Here is a 21324-nt window from a genome sequence, read left to right on the forward strand (position 1 = left end):
CAGGAAGCATCCAGCCACTTGTTCAAGGCTCATCAGCCCAGAGGAGCCAGCGCCCTGCCTGCCTGCTCTCAGGCCTGGCCCTCTTTCCCTCAACTCCCCTTCTCTGTGACCTTGGACCCCTGCCCTCTGTCACCCCTTCCAAGCCTTCCTTCTTAAGGTCTCCCTGGTCCCTACTGCATCCCTGCTTGGGGGCACAATATTCCTTCCTGAGTATCCCCTGCCCTTGGAATGGTGCCAAGGCCCACCCCCTCCAACACTGTGAGGTCTGCATTCCCACTCCAGATGGGGAAACTGAGGCCCAATGTCACAGAAGTAGGAAGGAGCAGGTGCAGGCTGGGACCAGGCATGTGACCTGCCCACAGTTACATGCATGAGCCGTGCCCAGTGGAGAACAGGTTTGCTGTTCTAGGTTTTGCTTTGCCCTGGTCCCAGCTGTCCTTGTGATCATCCCGACCTCTGGTGCCCATGCCAACGGCAGCTAAAACGCACCAAGGCTTCCGGGAGCAGACCCTGTACTCAGCGCGCTGAGTGGCTGACCCCTCTATCTCCCCGACAGCCCTGTCATTAGCCGTTCTTAGGCCCATCTTTCAGATGAGGATACAGACACAGGGATATGAAGTATCATGCCCCAGCCCATGCGGCTAGCCACATGGGGGCTGGGTCCCCACAATCTGCTTTTTGCTCTTTTAAAAAAATGGCTTAGGATATGACGTATCCAGAATAGGCAAATCCATAGGCGCAGGAGACAGATTGGTGGTTGCCCGGGGCTGTGGGAAAGGAAAGGAGGAGAAACTGCTTAATGGCCACAAGGTTTCCTTCTGGAGGGATGAGAATGTTCTGGAACTGGGTAGGGGGGATGTGGCTGCACAACGTTGTGAATGTGCTAAATGCCACCGAATTGTACATTTTAAAGTGGTTGGTTTTACGTTATGCGAACTTCACTTCAATAAATTATTTTGTAAAAATGGTTTGGATTTTTCTGCCACTTATTTAGCAAGAGGTTGGGTGACCTGTCAGCTCTGAGTGTCCCACGGGGTGGCCTGCCACTGCTATCCAGGGGGAGGTAGAGACAGGAGCCACACACGTGCATTTCCAGCTTCTCTTGGGGCCCTAGGAGCTCCCTCAGCCCTTGGCTGTCCCTGAGGCTGAATCGCCCCCCACTCTAGGTCTGAGCTGAGCTCTGGGACCTTTGGCCTTTCCTCAAGGCTTCAGAGGTCCTCGGGTAGACCCCCAAACATGCTACCCAGCACCCACTCCAGGCTGCCTGGCCCTGCACAATGACAGAGAGCTCACAGCCTTCCCCACAGAACAGCTTTACCTGAAAGTTCTTTCTTGGACTGACCTGCCCACACTGCCCACGGAAGAGCAAGCCTGGTCTCCTCTCTCCAGATAACACACACAGGAAGGCTGCTCCCAGGCCCCATCCCAGCGGTCTCTGTATGTCCCTGTCGTGGGCCCCTCCCAGCCACTCTGTTGCCCTCCAAGGCCATGTCCATCTGGAGCCCAAACTCTCGGAGGCCTCTGCTGGGCAGGGCAGCCCTGCCATTCGGGGATAATGACCCTGGGCCATCTTCTGATGTCCAAGTTTTGTCCCAGGGGCCTTGGGGAGCCTCTGTCCCAGGGTGAGAAGGGGTCTCCAAGCAGAAATGAAGTTTGGGACCAGTGAGCCCCTGTGGCACGTAGCCCGGGACCCCACCAGATGGCTGGACTCTGTGACCTTGCGCACACTGCCTGTCCAGGGCCCGAGGCCTGTAAATAGGGCAGGTGGGGAGCCCTGCACGTGCCTCACTTCTCCCTAGCGGAGGATCACGTAAGGAAGGCTGAGCTGGGAGAAGCTGGGGAAACGCCCAGAAGAGAACAAATACCAATGCCTTTGAGTGTATTTGTTTTTTTTAACAATGGTGATGACAACCATTCATGAGCCTCCACTCTGTCCAATGCATGGTGTCAAATGCCAATGAACTGTGTCCCCACTCAACCAGACTGGCCAGCAAAGGAAGGGTTTGAGGCTGGGAGGGGCCCCTTTGCAGACAGAGGCCCGGAGGAGCAGCATGGCAGGAGGCCCGCTGTAGGTCCCCACCGAGTGACAGGTGCCAGCATCCACGCCTGCCACCACTCTGGCCCCGCCGGTCTCCTGGCCATCGTACCAGGCTTCCAGGCCTTGGAACTTGAGCTGCTTCCCTGTTCCGGACACTGGGGCCCCTGCCAAGTCCTAAATGTGCAGTGACTGCCGAACATTCTAAGAAAAGCCTCCCGGGGTTTTCTCAGGAGCCCGGAGAAGGCAGGAAGTCCCCTGGGCTAAGGGGACAGGGATAGCAGGTGGCACCCGGAGCTCTGGGCGGGGCTTTCTTGTGGGGGGGCCCAGGCTGGTGAACCGGAGGCAGGAACTTGAGGCCCAGTCTGGGCACGCATGCTGGTGGCCAGCACGTCCACGTGGACCACGGGCTCCCCGGGCAGGCTGGGATCCTCACCTGCCCTATTTGCAGACCTTGAGCTGTGGGAAGCCAGTGTGCCCGGTGTCCCCCCGGGGGCTGGGCCCATCCTGACCCTGGTCTCCGGCTCTCTCCCCACGGCAGCCTGTGGCCAGCCAGGGATTCACAGCTGACAGCCTATGGTTACTTCCCGTTCACATTAATCTCTATCAACTCTGCTGGTAGTTGAGTCTTACGGGTTGGCTCAGGGTTGGGGTGTGTGTGTGAAAATTATAAACTTATTTTCTTTCTCAGTAACTGAAAAAAAAAACCACCCCCAAACCAAACAACCATTAGTGTTTTGACAAATAACTATGTATTTTTAGATCTGGACAGTCCAGGTGAGGCCATCTCCAGGTGACTGATGGGAAATCATGTCCTTGGGTTGCTTGAAGATTTCCCTTGATTGTCTCATTGGTTGCCTCTAGGCACCCCCTTCCCTTCTCCTCAGCCCCCTTCTCCCCACCCCCCACCACCCTTTCATGCTTCTAAATTCAAGGGTCACACTGCCACCTGAACAGACCAATCACAATAGGATCATTATAGTTCCAAAGCTACCAAAAAAAAAAAAAAAAAAAGCTGGGGGGTGTTTGGGGGGGGGTCCAGGAATGTAGCCGCACCCAGGAGAGCAGTACAATCAACTATTGTTGTGTTAGAAGTTTCCCGGTGATAAGAAAGGAGTCTAGAAAGGCCACTTTCTGAACTGATTGCAGAACAGAATAGAAAGTTCAAGGTCGAGAGATAGCCAAGCACGGAGCTCCGGAGGGCTGGAGCTCAGGAGCAGCCCTCCAGGGGCCCAGGCATCCGGGCAGGCCAACCCCTTGGCAATATCCCTCGTGTCCATCTTCACGGGGGCTCCTAGGAAGGGGGGGCCTGGCTCGGTGCCCCCACGTCTCCCCTGGCTTCCGGGTGCCAGGACATGGAGCCTGCTTCCTCCTGGACGGCTGTGTCCAAATTCTTTACAGCAGCTGCGGCCCCGAGGGCCTGCTCCAGCCAGGCCCTGCGCCACCTGCTTTATTGACCTGCAAGTGAGAACTTGCTCCTCGCACCCAGCCTGTGCGGGAGGGGTTAAGTTCCTCCCAGTCGGCCAGGCAGGGAAACTGAGGCATGCAGATGGTGACAAAATGCTTGCATCTGAACCAGAGCTGTGTGCCCGTTTCTCATCATGTTACGCTGCCTCTGGTTTATCCCGGGACTCCCTTTGGGGTCCGGTTTTCAGGGAAGACGAGCACTGGCCATGAGCTTGGAGCTTCATGCATTCTCTCCCTCGGGACATAGTCTGACAGTGCCAGTGGGGCCCAGGCCAGGTGACCTCCCTGCACCTCTGTGCTCACTAGCAGGAGCCACCCCTCCCCGGTGTCTGGGACCCGAGTTTGGCCAGTCTTTCCCAGGATGCCCACCCCTGAACTGCCACCCTCCCGTTGGCATTAGCAGCCTGGAGGGCAGAAAGTGAGGATGGGAAGGATGGTGGGGACCCAGTCCCGGTCCAAGTGACCCTCAGACAGGTCACAGAACCTCCCTGTGCCTCGGTTTCCTAATCTAGAAAATGGGGACAATAATAGCCCTCCCCTATGTGGCACTGGGAGGAGTCACTGACAGCACGTGCCTGGGTCCCCACCACGTTTGGGGCCCCAAAAGCATTCATTTCAGTCCAAGCCCCTCACCATATATACTAACCACTGTGGCCCAGAAACCCAGGACCCCCTTATTCCAAATCCCCCCATGGGGCTCCAGGGACACACTCTTCCCCTGCCACCACCTCTCCCACCTCAGCCTGCTGAAACCAAACTGCCACGGTCACAGCACTCTGGCCACAGTCAGGCCGGGTGACTCGATGCTCCACAGACCCACTACGGGGATGAGATGGTCCAGGAACTGCCCGCCTGCAGGGTGCAGGGAGGGCTGGACAAGCAGGGGACGGAGGGCAGGCCGAGGGCCTTGGCCTGTCACCCTTGCCGTGGGGCAGGCCCTGAGCCCCGGGTGGGCGAGGCCCAGAGTGCGGTGCTGCTGAGCTGGGGACGAGCTAAGGCCGGGCAAGCCTTGCTCCGCTCCACTCTCCCCTGCAGCCGCGCACCCTCCTGTCAGGCGGACCCTGATGACCCCCAGGCTGCGGTGTGAGGGCTTCTAACAGGCCCGGCACCGGTGACAGGCTTTATGTGGCACCCACGCTTCTCCGAGAATTCCTGCAGCGACGCTGGAGGTGGGGGCTGTGAGTGTCTGCGAGTTACAGCTGGGCCGAGGGAGACTCAGAGAAGCTCAATGACTTGGCCAAGGTCACCCAGCGAGGGGGAGGCCTGGATGGGAACAAAGGGACCCACAGTGCTCAGAGTCCAGAGAGCAGCGAGAATGTTCTCAAGCAGAAAGCTTCTCATCTCCCCCGTGCACCCCTCGGTGACCTGCAGAGCCGGCCTCCGTGCTCGGGGACCTCATCTTATCAGCCCCATCGGCACTTGTCACAGCCTCTTTTATGGTCTGTGTACCCTGACATGCGTCCGTGTTAGTGATGTTCCTTCATTCCGACAATATTTGCTGACCGTCAGGGAGGGGCCCTTGTTTATTAATTTACTATCCAGCAAACATTATGACGCTGCTGCAGGCCAGGGACAGCCCTCGGTGTGGGGGCCAGGGGCCATGCGCCTGTGCGACCGGTCCCCACGGAGGGCTGGGCTGTGATGGGCGTGGGGCAGACCAGCCGGCTCTGGGAAGCAGAACCGGACGGGGGCCTGGTGGCCGCACTCAGGCTCTGAGGGACCCCGTGATGTGCCCATTGGCCCCACAGCAGAAGGTTGTAGGGATTCGGGATTCAAATGCAAGCCTCTCCTCGGCCCCAGCTTTGGGGGAGTCCTGGAGCCAGAGTTCCCATTAGGGGGGTCCCGTGCTGCTTAAACATGAGGCGGCACTGGGAGCCCCGTGGGAGACGGCCTCGGAGCCGTTGCCCCCCTCTCCCCTCGCCCTGGTTCCCAGTCTCTCTCTGCACTGCTCTCCATATGGACCTGGCTGGAGCTGCAGGGTGGTGTGGGGGGTCACCGTGGGTGAGAGGAAGGGGCCGCTCCCATGGCAGGCATGCAGTGACAGCCGGGCTGGGCCTTCAGGCCTGGCTGCGTTCTGCAGAGCGCAGGTGAGGGCCGCCCGGTCCAGCACTAGGCCTGCGTGTGCTCAGATCCGGGAGAGGGCATCCGAGGCTCCAGGGGAGGCGGAAAGGGTGGGGCGGGCAGGGCAGGTCTGACAGGTCCGGCCTGGGGGCTGCGGAGGACTCTGGCTCTTCTGTTCTGAGGTGTGAGACGTTCGTGGCCGCACCAACTCAGCACTTTAGAAAATCAGCAAGTCTGCATATCTACCAAGTTCTAAGCTTGCAGATGCAGGAAGCTTCTCCTTCTGTGGTTTCCTGACTATAAAAGCAAGGCGGGGGAGGTGAGGGAAGAGCCCTAGGGTGCCCGATGCTCCTGCCAGGCTCCTCCACCAGGGTCCCAGTGCCTCCCCAGGGAGGAGGGTGGGTACCTCCCTGTGCCCCCTAGAACACCCAGGGTCTGGGAGCTGGAAACCCTTCCTCAGGCACCTCTACAGGCTTGGAGGTCAGCCTGAGGGTGGGGTGGGAGACAAGGAAGGGGCGGGGGGTCGCTCCGGGCTTCAACAGGGTGCAGTCCCTTAGAGGAGAGGGCTGGGTGTCTACTCGAGACTCCAGGGGACCTTCAGACAGGTCCCAGCCCGTTTCCCTGAACATCTGGGAGGGGTCCAGGCAACCCCATCTCAGGTGTAGAAGGCAGGGATTTGACAAGTCTCTATGTTACGCTGTGCTCACCATGAGGGTCACCATCTGTCACCCTACAATGCTACTGCAATGCCATTGGCCATATTCCCTACGCTGTATTTGCAGGCACTCCCAGTTTAAAAGGTCTCCAGGGCCAGGACCCCGCAGAGCCCCCGACGCCCCTTCTGTGTTCCTGCCCAGAGCAGGAGTCCTATACCTGGGATGCGGGCCCCCTTAAGGCAGGGGTGCAGGCCTGGGTTCGGATTCTGATGGTGGGGAGAGGCACTCCTGCGCCTGGCTGGGCCCTCGCTCCCTGCTGCCCGCCCCCCCCAGCTCACGTGCTCCCTGGGGGCCCCTCCTGCCACCAGCAGAGCTTGTCAAGCTTCCTGTGTATTTGCTGGGTGAGTTTTTGTGACGAGCATCTGTCAGGCAGCCTGGGTCTCCCCCTTCCTGGCCCCACCGGGTCCTGAGAGGACAGGGGCGGGGGTGGGGCGCTGGGGAGAGGCTTGTGGGGGAGGGGCGGAGTGCCGCCAGCAGCCTGTCCCGTGGGCTCCCAATCTGTCTGTGACACTTCCCAGGGAATGCGGGTGAGCAGCTCCCCTTCTCCTCCTTTCTCCTCTGAAAGCACATCCTTTCCCTGGCCTGGGAGTTTGCTGAACAACAGGCTGCTGCTAGTCCCCCGCGCAGAGCTGAGGACCCGACCCTGGGGAGGCCTGCGACGGAGCCCGGGCTCTCACTCCGCACCCCCGCGGCACCCCCTCCCGTGGCACTCCCCCCGCGGCACACCCCCCCCTGCGGCACCCCCCCCCCCCCCCCCCGCGGCCCCCCCCCGCGGCACCCCCGCGGCACCCCCCGCCCCGCCCCTCAGCAGGTGTGAAGCATCGCCTCTGTTCCTTCAGAATGGACTCCTCACAGCTGGGCCCTGCCCCACTTCTGCCCCCTGGGACCACTGGTTTCCAGGGGGCCCATCCTCTTTCCCTTTTTCTCAGGACCACTCTCCCTGCCCCAAGGGGGACTCTGAAGCTAATGGCCCCCCTTCCATCAGAGCTGCCCTTGGCGCCAGGCCCCTGCCTCCTCCCCGCACCCCAGGACCCAGCCCCGTGGTGCATCCCAGTCCGCTGGGTCCCTGTGCACGGGGCTTGGAGCCCGTGCGGTCTCTCAGCAGCCGGCCGGCGAGCAGGCTGGGAGCTGGCCCTCCACAGTCTGGGTGGTCTGAAGGGGGCTCGCTGGCTTCCCCCTGCTGAGGGCTGCAGTCCTAGTGGAGGAAGAGAGGCAGGTGAGCCCCTCTGGGGGCCGGGGGCTTCTGTCCTCTGGCTGGGGATCACACTTCTGTGTGTGTGATAGAAGTGTCTTGCACTGTCACAAGGGCCTAGAGACGGGGAGGCCTCCCGCCTGAGGTCACACGGCAAGTTCAGTGCCCACGGCCTGCCCCTCACTGCCTGGGAGGGCATGAGGGAGATTCCACGGAGGGAATGGGTGGCTCAGGTCAGGTCTCAGTAAACAGAGACTCAAGGTGCTGTCTGGACAGTGGTCAGTGTGTCCCCTCCCCGAGGAAGGACAGTCCAACGCCCTTGGCCAGACACTGTCCAAGCATTGGGAAAGAAGAATCAGAAAGACCTGGGCACTTGCTGGGTGACCTCAGGCCAATGACTTAACGTCTCTGTTTCCCCCTCTAAGAACTAGGTCAAACCAGCACCGCCCCCATCTGGCTGCTGTGAGAATTGAGGGCCATGCTAGATGGAAAGGCCCTGCAGGTAGGTGACCCGAATGCTGGGCCTCTGGGATTCACGAGCCCACCCCCCTGCCTGCCTCGCCCGCGCTGGGTTCTCTGTGTCTGGGCCAAGTAGCTTTGCTGGCAGGTGGCGAGTTCTCCATTCCAGGGGGCATTCCAGGCAACAGGACGTGGCCGGGAGGGTGGAACCCAGCCTAGAGTTGCCGGCCTCCCCAGGGAAGGCTCCTCACTGCCAGGTGGACAGGTCAGCAGCGCCCCACCCCTGCCAGGCGCTTCTCTTGCAGAGAGTCGCAGGGGCAATAGGGACTGGACAGGGAGGCCCATTTACTCCAAGCACAGAAGAAAGCTGCTGCTGGTCAGGTCCAGAAGCCCAGGTGCCCGCCTGTTCAGGGCCAGGGCCGGGGGCCTGAGGGAGGGTGGGCGGGCTGCTGGATGGAGGAGCCCAGGCGGGACCGCGGCCGCACTCAGAGCACGCCTCGTCCTCGTCCACGGCTGCCCTGCGGCCGGCTCCTCCCGCTCCAGCTGGACCAAGCCAAGTCGACCAAGGGCCAAAGAGCACCAGTGACTCACATGAGGGGCCCCCCCAAAATCTTGATTTCAAGAGAAAAGGGGCCGGGAGCCATGAGTCCCCATGACAAGAGGTATTGGCCAGGCTCCGGGGCCATGGCTGGGGCCCAACTCTGGACTCGGAGGAGGATTTACCCAAGGTGAGCATGGGCAGCTCTCACAGTGGGGCGTGACCCTGCAGGGGGAGGTCAGGGCTGTGGGCCTTACTGACAGGCCGCACCCCGGCGCTCAGGGAAGTCCAGGTCCCCGGGGGCTCTTCCAAGGCCTCTGGAGGAGGGTGAGGGGCATGGTGCACGTTTAGGGTTTGCACGGAGACTGTCAGCTGCGTACAGATGGACACCAAGGGGAAGGCTGAGTGGGCAGAGGAGCGAGGGGCCAGGTCTCTGGGGCGCGGGGCGAGGTGCCCTAGCCTCAGGCTGGCTCCCAGGGGCGGGCCCGGGAGGGATGCGGGGGCTGAGCCGGGGGCCGGGGTGCTCGGAGGGCACTGGGGCCAGGCGCCCACCCTGCCAGAGGCTTGGTCTGTCCCGCCCTCCTGCCCTCGGCGGGCTTGCGGGGGGCAGGTCAGCGCGCAGAACTGTCCCGCAGGTGTGGCCGTGCACCTTCCTCTCCAGAGCCTCCCGGGGGCTCAGTGTGTTTTCTTCTTCCGGCCCTCGGGTTTCGCTGGGGCTGACTCTGGCAAGGCTGCCAGCTTGCACGGTGTCCTTTTAATTAGATTCTCCCAAATTCCCTCTGTCACTGGGTTATTAATATTTATCTGGAGCACACCTGATATGATTAGATCAGTGGGCCCGGGGGTGGGAGAGGTGGGTGGGTCGGGGGCCGCCCCTCCTTTCCCTTCCCCTCCCCCTCTTCCTGGAGCCCTCCCACCCCTCACGTCCCCTCCGTTCCCTGAGTGCCCTCCCCCCAGGAGCCCCCCAGCTCCTGTCCTGTGTGCCCCCTCCCTCGGTGCCCCTCCCTGCCCCACACGGGGGCTCTGAGTGTACACCCGGCTGGTGGAGGCGGGGATCCCCACGCAGAGAAAAGGCCCGCTGGGTGTGAAATCAAAAGACACAGCAACAAAGCCCCTTCTGCAGAAAATGGGATGGATCCGAGTGGTGCGGGCGCTCCTCCTAGGGAAATGGGAATCAGTGCAGAGGATTATTTTTGAGGTCGAGTGGCCCCACTGTGCCCACACGTGCCTCCTTGTGCCCTGGGGCCCAGTGGGGCTGGCAGCGTGGGGACCCTAGCTCCCGAGGGCTGGAGTGGGTGGGGGGCTCTGGGAGGCCAGTGGGCCGAGGCAGGGACGTGTGTCCGCCCGCCTGCCTCCGTCCCAGGGTGGGGGGTGGGGGCGGCGCTTGGCAATACCCGGTGAGAGAGGCCCAGGCTTTGCAGGGACATGACCGTGCGGCTGGATCCCACGGCCAGGTCTGCACCCGGCTTCATCAGGACAGCGGAGGAGCTGGGGATGCAGGGACAGCCTGCCGGCTGCCTCCCTCGGAGCTACCTGGTGTCTAGGGCTTTGGAACTTGCTTTCTAGAAAGGAAAACACCCCTTGGGGAGGGGGGCTCCAGTCCTGTCTGGTCCTCTGAGATCTCCTAGGTACCCATCCACGGATGGGTGCATGGAAGTCACAGGGGTCTGTGGGACTTTCTGGAGCGGTGTCCCTTCTAATCATTAACCAGATTGTGGGGGGCCAGGAGCCCACTCTACAAGCTGACCTTGGCGTTCCGGCCGGGTCTGTGCAGGGAACCAAGAACTGCATTCCAGACTGCAAGCCTCCCACCCTTTTGGGGACCCTGGGAACTCTCTGGAGCTGCCCTGGAGGCTGCAGTCTGGCCCAGAGGGTGGAGGGCAGTGGTCCTATAGGTAAGACTCTTTTACCTGCAGAATCCTTCACCGAGGGGAGATGAGGAGGGCTGGGGAAGCTGCAGGCTAGAAGTGAGGGGGACCCAGTCCCAGCCTTGCTGAGCCGTCCCACCCGCAGTCACCTGAAGACGACCCCGTGGGGGCAGCACCTCTTTCCACCTGCACTAACTTGAGTCCAGCTCTTGGGCCTCACTCACCCTGAAAGACCCCATCCCCATCAATAGCAGTGAGCTGTGCATCCCAGGCAGAATGTAGATGAGCTAGTTTCTCTATCTCAACCCCTTGCAAAGCAAAGAGTCCACCTCCCCTGGAAATACCCTCACCCCGGACACCCCCCACCCCCTCCTCGCCACTCTGCTTCAGGCTGGCCAGCTCTGTGACCTAAAAGTTCACTCCTATATACCTGCCTGGCTCAGGTGGCCATGTAGCCCAGTTGTGCAGTAAGACCAAGAACTGGGGGAAATTCCCATCTAAATTAATCATTTCACAGAACCTGGGGATTTATCAGCACATCGAGAAGATGCAAGTGCTCTGGAAGAACATGCTTGGAAATAGGACTGACCCTGCTATTTGGGTAGGTGGCTGGAATTCTCCCAGAGGGCACCTGCCCAGAGGGTCTGGGGGTCACCGGCATTTTCTTTCTCAAGTTTTCCTGTAAGGACAGAGGTGGGCAGAATAGAGGGTGGGGCCAGATACCTGGAAACTGCCCCCTGTGGGGGGAATGCCATCAAGGGTCACCCTGTCTGCCACCCACCCCACACTCTTTGCTCCTGGTTGGTTTTTGGACTCAGCTAGTTGTTTGTCGAGGATACTTGGGTTTCCTTTTGCAGGACACTGGGACCATGTATCCGAAAGCTGGCTTCCAGCTGAGCTAACACAAAAAGCCAGAGCGCTCCAGCCTGTCCCCCCAACCCCATCCTGCACTTGTGCGCCTTGTCAGGTGGGGACCACAGTGGGGGACAGGCTTCCCCCACCAACACTGAACTGCACACCAGGAGTCCACACAGTTCCTGAAGGCAGAGTGGAGGGGCACCGAGGGGTCAGCCACTCGGGAGTAACCCTCTCAGAATCTTCCACCTGACTTCCCAAAGCTGGTGTCCGGATTCTGACCACAGGTGTCCAGTGAGCCCAATCCAAAGCTCTGACCTCCCACCCCGGAAGGACTCCCTGGCCCTCGCCCATCGCCGTATTCTACTGTTAGATTTTAAAACTACCGGACCATTGAGCTCACTCATCACGAACTTGTGGTCACAAGGACCCTCGGTATCTTTTTCTATTGTGCGTAGTCATGGCCAGGAATCAATGAACTTGATCAGTAGACCTCGCATCTGGTCCTTGGGAAGTCTTCCCATTTTGTTGCACGGCACGTGTCTCTCCTGGCTTGAGGGGCTCCTGAACCCGAGGGGCTGCCGTCCCCGGTCCGCGGCACTGGACCCCTGCTGCAGCATCCTGATTTCAGCGCCCAAACATCGACTTAGAAAATCACTAAGGCATTCTCTCCAACGACTCAAAATAAAAAGCGCCCTATTTTGTTCAGCGTCAAATTGCTGATAGGAGAGCTGGGGTGGCTTCTGACCTGTCAAGCAGATGTATTATCATAGACAGAGACCGAGTGGCCTATTTTCAAGCCACTTTGTCTAAATTACAGTCCACGCCCCGGGAGCCCAGAGATCTGAGCTCTCTCCTGTGACGCGGGGGGAAGCAGGTGGGGGGAAGGGGGCTTCTGGGGTGTCCCAGTGCCAAACCCTGTGGGGCCCACGAGCCCACCGGCAGGTGTCTTCCCGTCTGCAGAGGGCATGAAAGTGACCGGGCAGGCCTGCTCCCCCTGCAGCCCCAGATGGACACGTGCCCACAGGCAAGGCTCACACAGGCCCTTCAATCGCGAGGTCGCTTGTGCGGTCGATGATGCGTAGGGACAACTGTCCTCTGTTCTCACTGCACTTTCCTTGCAAGCCTGGTGCCCTGTCATCTTCAGGAGGTTTTTTTCTCAGTGGTGGGAAGGGCCTGCAGCCAGCCTGGGGGGCGGGGGTCCGTCCTGAGGGCTGGTGCTCCCAGAGGCGAGGGAGGCAGCTTGAACCCGGGAGTGAAGGGGGCTGGCGGCGGGTCTCCCGCTCCGTGTGTGGAGGGGCCGCTGGTCTGGAGGCTTCCTCTCCCCGGGACAGGATGACCGCACTGGTGCCTCAGCCAGAGAACAGAGCCAGACCCCACGGGCTTCCTCGGGCTTGGACTCAGGGCGGCTCCGTGGCCACAAAGGGCCAGGAGCAGAAAGCGCCCCGCGTATTTGGCGCGAGCCCCCTCCCAACCCTGCTCGCTGCATGTCCTTAGGTGGGTGGGTGGGGAAGGACAGACACCAGGAATGACAGACTGAACTGGTCACCGGGGCTCCTGATGTGACATGTCTGGCTCACCTGGGGCTCTGAGGTAAGAGTCCCACCTGTGGAGAAGCGTGGGGGGAGGCCGCTCACACACCGGGTGCCTCTGGTTTGCCCCGTGGGCCCCGAAGGTGTGGGCCTCTGACCGGCCTGTCCTTGCTCGCTGGAGGGTTTGCAGGACACACGTATGCCTGTCCCAGAAACCCCAGCCCCCTGCTGTCCTCGCTCAGGCCCTGGGGCAGGGCCACAGTGCAATGGCACCAGGCCTCCCTACAGGACGGCCACTCGCCTTGAGGTCAATGAGACCCCCAGGAACATCCCCTCTGTCGCTAGCAGGGGTAGAAACGTGCGGTGTGGATGGCTGTCTATACCTCAGTGGAAGCCAGTCCCAGGCCAGGTCCTCGGGACCGCAGGAAAGCAGAGGGCTGGGCCTTTCCGGGGCTGGCCCTGAAGAGCCTGGCTCACTGGGCAGCATGTCCCCTTGGCTGTCCCTGTGGCCGTGACTACTGGGTTGTTATTTAGGGGAGGACAGAGCGGAGCAAAGACAAACATCCTGCTGGTACATCCTGGTTTGACCAGACCCAGGGAGCCAGCCGCCCTACAGCTTTGAAAAGCCCTTCTGGGTGGGGCTGGGGACAGTCCTTGGCCCCATGGTGGGGGTCCCCTCTGTGGGGCTGAGTTGTGGGGTCTGCACCATCCCTTCCGGAAGATGAGCTGCTCTGGCCCCTGGGTTCCAGGCCCCATCTCTGCCTGCTTCAGATTCCAGGTTAAGGCAGGGGCTGGCTTTCCAGCATGACGGGGAAACAGCACATCCAGCCCCCAAAAGGACCAAGGTTTCTCTACGTGGCGCCACCAGCCATGCAGGGTTGATGCATCGCCTGTCCTGCTGCCCCGCCCAGTGGCACCTGCCCAGCCAGCCTCAGGCAGGGGCACCCCTGGCATGCAGACGGGCTGACGAGGCTCTCCGACATCTCGGCCAAGGCCAGGTAGGTGGAGGGGGAGGCGGGCCCTGCAGACATGAGACACCCAGCGGTTTAGACAACCAGGAGAGCTTTGCACTTGCCCTCCACCCCTTGCAGACAAAGAATAGAAAGGTACACACAGAACAGTGGAAAACCAGCTTGAAATCCAAAGGTGCTGCCATGAGGGCTGGGAGCCCAGTACCCCACCACCGTGCTCCAGGAGAACCGAGAGCAACCCTCAGCCTCCCCTTGCCCACCCTCCCCCAGTGCCCGGGCCTGGCCCCGCAGCAAGGCTCGGAGGGCTCGCGAGGTGAGAGGAGCTGACACAGCTTCTCAGCTTCATGCCCCCCACCCCCCGCAACAAGGTCAAATTCACCTTGTTTCCCTCCCTACAAAAGTTCTCAAATGCAAGACTCCAGCTTTTCCTGAAATCGGAGCCCTGGCAGCTGAGTCTCAACAAAACACTATGTGTGCTTCCAGACGCTGGGGCCGGTCTCGGGGCCCCCACTTGCTGGGGGTTCATAGGCCTTCCCCAGCCTTTCATTAACTCTCCAAGGCAGAGGCAGGAGCCGCCCTTGCTCCCGGCCATTTGCCCCTCCCCCATCACGGAACCCCCAAGAAGCATCTGCGGGCCTTCCTTGCACTTCTGTGGGGGGCCCCCTGTGCCGAGTACCGGAGCCTGCCACGTGTGGGCCTAACAAACCCCACCGGACCTTCTGGAGGCGCCGAACAGCATCCATTTGTTGCCAATGTGATTTTATTTACTTTTTAAGGGGAATCCATGAGAGCCGGAAGCACTGTTGGGGTCATGGTGACCAGGGGGTTGTGGTGACCAGTGCTGGGCCGGGGGCAGGGCTTGACTGACAGGAGACTGTATCCACAAAACGGAACAAAACACAGAGAAAGAACTGCTTGCCATGGACAACAGTAATCTGTTGATAATGGGGGACATTTCGTTAAAATTTTCCTTCAACCACAGAGCCCTGCCCTCTAAGCAGAAGTGCTGGAGGGAAGAGGGCCCTGTGGTTGAGCTCTCTTTGAATCTGGTAGGTTCTCTTCCCACCTAGAAATTCAATGCGATGTATTTAAAGGGCCAGATGCCTGCAGGGTGTGTGTGCCCCTGCCCTGCTCCCTGGAGGCCCAGGGAGGCCCCTCCCCGGGTCCAACAGCACTGACCTGGGAGGCCAGAGTCCCCGCTCGGGTGATTTTCACAGTGGAGGGGGAAGACCTTGCACGCACGGACCACATTCCTGCTGAAGAGATGAACATCCTGCAGGGGCGCTGAGGTTATGGTTCATGGTTGACTTTTCTTGGTGGCAGGAGTGGGGTGGCATGGGGTGAACATTAGAGAAGAGGCACAGAGAGGTTTCCTGTCGGCTGGGTATGCGCAGCAAGGTGGGCATGACAGGGAGTGGGTTTTGTGACTCCTGAAGCTGGGAGAGCTTCGGAGTCGGGGACACACTGCCACTCTCGGGCAAAGCTGCTGAAGGCCAAGGCCGGTGGTCCCCTCCCTGGGTGGCGGGTGAGGCCCCAGGGGGCTTGGTAAACCACCCTCAGGAGAGCTTTCACACCGGCCACCGGTGGGGTGCGTGGGTGGGCGTCATCCTTCTCATTCTACAGGTGGGGAAACTGAGGCTCAACGCCGCTCACCCCCTAGGGGGAGCCCTGGCCTCAGCCTTCACAATTTGGGAGGACAAAAACTAGTTAGTTTTGGGGCCATTCCCTTTGAGCCAGGAACATCCAGAGACAGAATGTTTCCACTCCAAGGGACAGCCAGCCTTGTCGCGTGGCTTAGAAACACAGGCCTAATGGGATCCTGGGCTGTCTGGCTCCCTAGAGTCTCTGGGGATGTGGCATGTCCAGCCTCGCGTCCCTCCCTTGGCCTCGGGCCACCTCCTCTGGCCCAGTCCACACCCCTGCACGTGTATGTGGTCTTCCCGGGGGAACGCCTCTTCCTTCCTCCCTACTGGGCGGGCACCAGGGGCCTCTGCTGGGCAGACAGACTGGAAGAAGTTTCCTTTTCTTCGCCGGGTGAACCCTGGTGTCCCTGACACCCGCCAGCCTCCCTGCAGGGGAGCGGAGGCCAGATGGAGGACCGAGGCTTCCGCGGGGCATTGCCCTGAGCAGATTCCCATCATCCCGGGGACTCCACACTCCAAGGGCTGTCTACCAAATAAGAAACGGCCACGAGGGCTCGGAGGGACCTCACAAAAACCGAGGGGGAGGCCACAGAGCACCACCCCCCACCATGACGGCCCCCAGTCTTTGCCCCATTTCCATATGTCCACCCGTCAAAGATCAGTGTGGCTGACCTCTGCCAGCCACCGCCACTTAGCCTGGGAGAAGCCTCCGTCTTAGGACCAGAAGCTTCGTCCTGCCCAGATGCCCTCCCCAGATGGGGCTTCAGGCTGGGCTCTTACAGAAGAACTCAAAGGACATGTGCCCGAGGTCCCGGATTTGAAAACCTCTGTCCTGCCTGACATGCAGCGGACCAGGACAACATGCCTACTGACGGCGTGCGGACAGAGCTGGTGTGCGTGTGCACTCCGATGGAGCCGGGCCTCCCCTCCTGGACTGCAGACCCTCCCCTTCTGCAGAGGTGGGCTGGGGCCCTTCCCCACCCCGTCCATTCCACCCCCACTGATGGGCTCAAGGACACCAATTCCCACAACTTGTGGATTCCCAGTCTTCCTGGCTGGGACTCGAGTTGGAGCCTTCTGGAAGAGCACACTGTTCTCCTCTGCACCTAACCAGGCCCCAGCCCCGCCGCCCTGTGCGTCCCCCACCCTCCCGGGACCCAGCATCTTCCTGCCACCCTTTCTTCCCTGGGAGCGTGAACCCTCCCTGGGCCGGCGAGCCCCTGCCATGCTGCCCTGTCTATGCCAGGAGGAGCATATCAAAGGCTCCCTCTCTTCCCAGGGGCCCTGGCGACATCCTGGAACGTCAGCACAGACATTAGCAGTGGGGAAATTAAGTATGCGCGCACACGCACACCAGCCAATAACATTAAGTGTCATTTAAAAAAATGGGTTAAATAAGCAGCATCACCGAGGATGGTCGTGCCGGGCTGATTATCCCATATTTGCACGTTTGGGAGGTGGGAAGGCTAGAAGTCTAATGACGGAATTATCACCCTAATGCCTTTTGCTGGCTGGGAATAATCCTGGGGCTGCAGGGTTTTTGGCTGGTTTCCTCTAATTGCACTCAGATTAAGGGAGTCCTGCAAGGCAGGCCTTCCCCAGCCCTCCAGAGCAGCCTTTCCTCAAAGAGCCCACACAACCAGGTCTTCGGCTTCTGAGATGCTGGCTGCTCTGAGAGGCGTAGATCTCCGGGGCCCTGCTCAGCGCAGGGGTGTGAGGCGGGAGCAGTGAGGGCGGGGTGGCACTTGGTACGGGGTCTTGGGGAGCTGTGGGAGCTGGGAGATTCAGCGTGAATGCTTTGTATCCAGGGTCCTCTGAAGTGAAGGGATCCCTGGACACCCCCCACATACACAGCAGCCCAAAGGCACAAGGTATCTCAGAAAAATGCACGGCTGCTACCTCCTAGACAGGGGGAGCTGAGGAGCATCCTCTTGCCCCTTGGGCATCTCCTGCCTTCCCGGGAGAAGTCCTGCCCCCTGACAGGAGAGCCCCAAAAGTTCCTGGAGGGGGTGGCAGACGTACCCATAGCCCAGCTCCTCACCCTCTGAATTCCCAGCCCCCTGCCGTCACTGCACAGCGCCTCTTGCTAAAGGGAGGGGTCCACTCCCCCACCCCTGGATGCTGAGTCCGGCCATGGGACTCGCTTTGGCAATGGGATGACAGCAGGAGTGGCCTCCCCCGAGGCTTGGGAAGGCACCTGTGCATTTCTGCTCCTGCGCTTTTGCCTTGACCGGGGTGAGCTTGCAGCGCGGAGGCAAGAGACGGTGCCAGGTCTGAGCTCTACACGTGAGCAGCCCCTCTGGGATGTAACCAACAGTTGAGCCAGATATGGGAACACACCCAGCCAAGACCAGAAGTGCCCAGTCTAAACTGCTGACCCTGGACGGTGTGGGAGATGGGTCTGGGGGCTACTCGTCACACAGCCCCGCTGCAGCGCGGTGGTTAACCAACACTCCTGTTCCCAGGGAGGCGGTTTCCAACGCAGGATCGGGGCAGCGCCTTTTCCGCAGCAGATGGGCGCCAGCACAGAGAGGCAATCCCCTTTGCCCAGACGCAGAGCAGGTGAGAAGTCCACCCCACCCAGCCTGGACCCTGCTGCAGGGCTGAAACGGCCAGCGCCCCAGGATCTGGGGACTGAGGGGGCTCCAGGGGGCTCTCCCCAGAAGGCTCTGGGAACTCGGAGATGCTGGAGGACTTGAGCTCATGGAGAATAGATAAGCTTCGAAGGAGGAGGCTGGTAACTTCCTCTCTTCTGTCGATAAACATCTTTTTAAAGTGGCACCGGCAGCATGGCTCGCTCTCCGGGGAGAGGAGTGGAGAGCAGGAAGAAGCCTCCGTCGAGGCGGTGTCTCCACGACGACCTTCAGCACTTCACGGGTGTGCAGGAGGATTCAGGGAAGGATTCAAGCCCCTGAGAGCCCACCAGCTCAAGAAGTGGCTTTCTGTGCAGATGGCCGGATGCTTTCCAGCTGGTTGGGAGCTCCCACGCCCTCCTCTGTCCATCTCCCTAAATCCCAGAAGGAGCCACCGACAGGAATCTTCTGGAGGTGGGAGTGGTGTCCTGAGTGCTGGCTACATTATGGGGTCGCCGCTGCGCTCTGCTACCTGAGAAGGCCCCCGGTCACACGGTGCAGGCCCTGCAGGGAAGCGGGGGTCCTTCCAGGCCTCTTGGATGCTTCTGTCTCAGGTGCTCAGCTAATGCAGTCCCACTTCCCTCAGACAGTGGAGATTTTGCCGGCGCACACACAGCCCAACCCACGCGGCCCCCAGCAGACTGCTGTGTTGGGTGAGCTTGACCTTAAACAGAGATCCTCATGTAGAACCACCCCCCCAACTACGGGAGAGGGGTCCAACAACCCCCAACAGCCTGAGGCTCGGGCTCAGCGGCAGGCAGGTTCTTTCACATACCAGGAGTATAAAATGTGTAAACGGACACTGAAGAGCCCCCAGCCTCTCAGACCCTGACACTGCTCCTACACCTGTCTGTCGTGAAGTCACCAGGATTTTTCTTTTTCTTGCAGACATCTTCATATTAGCTTTGAAGCTGTGCAAAGTTGAGACTGGCCCGCTCAGAAAATGGGGCCCGATGAGGAGGCGTGTCCAGCTTGCAAAGATGTCCCAGGCCTGGACGGGACCCCCTTCTGCTCTGCATTCCCCGTGTTGCAGCGGGAGCAGGCCTCCTCCGCCTTTCTCGCTGCCTGGCAGTGCTGCCCATTGCTGACGCAGCGGCGCAGTCCCTGAGGCACGCTGAGACCCACCACAGGCAGGCAGCCCGAGAAGCCAGCCAGCCTGCCTCTCCAGGCCGGAGGGCCGCGCACTCTGGCCCCACTGTTCTGGGAGGTGACTTTTCTCTGGGCAGCTGGTGGGTCTTACTTCAGCCACTTCGAGGCTCTGCTTACGTCATTAATACGAAAAGGTTCCCTTCCTGTCGCCCCAAGTCTTTTTCCTTACGATTCTCTACCATCCCCCGTCCCCTCCATGCCCATCCCCACCCCCTCCCACGTGCCCAGGACCTCTGCTTAGGTCCCCTCCACCTTCCTCCAGTGCAGGGAGCCCCACCTATCTGCGGAAACCGAAGCCTTCCCGAGGCATCTTTGGGCCCTTCTTGCCTTCTCTGGGGGGCTTGGGCGAAGGCGTCTCCACCGTGCCCCCGTAGGGACAGCTCTCCGAGCCCGGGTAGTGGCCCGTGCATTCCACGGCGGGCATGTATCCGCTGTCCCACATGCCGGTCCCACACAGCTTACACAGGTCATGCAGGCTGCAGGGGATGCGGGGCAGGAGACGGAACTGGTGCAGCAGGCTGCGGGCCTGCAAAGAGAGGACGGGGGGTGGAGAGGTGGGGCAGGCTCCCAGAGGCCTTCATCCGAAGGGTGAGCAGGCGGCCAAGGGCGGCCCAGGGGCCCGCCTCAGTGGCAGTCCCTGCCCTTGGGTCTGCCCCTCTGACTCAGCCCCCCAGCTAGGATGCCCCAGCGCTCCGGCTGCCCCGCGGCTCCACCTTTCAGCCTCTGCGGGCTTCGTTCCCGCTGTCGTGGGCAGCGCCGTGCCCACTTCCTACCCACGCGACCGCTGGCCCCTGCGTCGCTCCTTACAGCCCCCGAAGACCACTACAGAGCTTTCACATGGGGCATCGCCAGCAGGAGGCTGGGAAGTGCGGAGTGGCCAAGCTCAGCGTGGTGCCCCTTCCTTCCACTTGCCTTGGATGAGACGCGGCGGCCCTCCCCCAAAGCTGCCTTCTCAATCTGCCTGGCTCTGGGCTGTGAGTGAGGTGCCCCAAGGTCGGGGGGGGGGGCTGTCTATGAAGCCGGATAATTTGTTCATTCCACGCAGCGGAGGAGGCTCTGGTGTCCGGGCCTGATGGTGGACTAGCCCTGTGCGGTGGGGCTCTGTGGCCAAGGGGCGGGGCTCTGCAAGCCTGGTGGGTGGGGCCACTTGGGGGAGGGGCAGGCACTCACCTTCCTGAGAACGAGCTCCCCGTTCATGTGCATGGCCAGGTTTCCAAAGTGCAGGAGCATCTGGTCGGTGGCCAGCTGCTGCTCAATGACATCATCCCCGTAGATGGCCACGATGGCCACGCAGATGAAAAGGTGGAAGTAATCCGTCTGAGGGGGAGGAGAGCAGGGTTCAGATAAGGCCCCAGGTGGAGGCTGAGTGCAGAGCTGTGGGGTGAGGCTGTCTGGGCTCATGTGGTCCTGGGCAAGCCACCAGCCTCTTTTGCCCTGTTTCCCCACTGCACACGGGCCAAGGTCAGTACCTACACCCAAAGGCTGCTGTGACATGCAAAGGGGACAAGCTCGTGCTACCCACGGGCTGCTGCTGGGGAGCCCTCTGGGGGCATTCCGTCACAGCGTCCTCTGAGGGCTGGCCCATGCTCATTGTGAAGTCTATTCATAAAGGCGCTGAGAAGAGCTCGTAAAGGTGCACGCAGAGGCTGGGTGCGAATACGCCCCAGTGGGTTGTGGAACAGGCCAGCGAGAAAGAACGTTCTGGCAGTTACCCTCTGGTCAGTGTCTTCCTCCCTCCAGGCTGAACATCCCAACTCTTGTCCCAGAGATGACCCCTAGGTTTGTTGCTAAGAAATCGAGAAGATCCTAACAGAGAGGAGCAAGACAGCTTCCTGACGGCCCCCACGGAGGGGCTACCATGATCCTGCTGTCTTTCACTATCCCTTCGAGGACTCCACCGGGGACCCTGCTGCCCTCCTTGGAGACCACCTCACACCACGCCCAGCAACACCAGGCGCGCAGCAGGAAGCCGGCGCTCCGTCGCTGGCATTTGACTGGGGTACATCCTGTGTGTTCCCCTGCCCGGATGCCTGGAGAGGGCGCTGCCTTTGACTCACACTGGCCCCCGAGGGCAGAGGAAGAGTAAGGAGCACCAGGAAGCCCATGTTTAGTCTCCCAATGTCGACCGGCCGGCCAGACGGAACAGCTAGGCCGGCCGGGCGGAGCCCACAATTCCTGCTGAGGTCAGAGTCAGCAATGCCCCGC

General features: G+C 60.9%; 1 protein-coding gene across 3 annotated transcripts in view; it reads right to left on the reverse strand.

Annotated features, from left to right (window-relative positions):
• Nucleotides 1-14421: 14421 nt before the first annotated feature.
• The window catches only part of TBC1D16 (TBC1 domain family member 16), a 76424-nt gene continuing 69521 nt past the window's right edge, over nucleotides 14422-21324 (reverse strand). For all 3 annotated transcript variants that reach the window (XM_032429574.1, XM_032429575.1, XM_032429576.1), the window contains exons 11-12: nucleotides 20290-20436; nucleotides 14422-19645 (exon numbers count right to left, since the gene is read on the reverse strand). In XM_032429574.1, the coding sequence (XP_032285465.1) occupies nucleotides 19397-19645; nucleotides 20290-20436 (396 nt within the window). In that variant the 3' untranslated portion in view covers nucleotides 14422-19396. The remainder of the gene's footprint in view (nucleotides 19646-20289; nucleotides 20437-21324) is intronic.

This window comes from Phoca vitulina, unplaced genomic scaffold (assembly GCF_004348235.1).
Source record: "Phoca vitulina isolate PV1807 unplaced genomic scaffold, GSC_HSeal_1.0 scaffold41, whole genome shotgun sequence".
Lineage (NCBI taxonomy): Eukaryota > Metazoa > Chordata > Mammalia > Carnivora > Phocidae > Phoca > Phoca vitulina.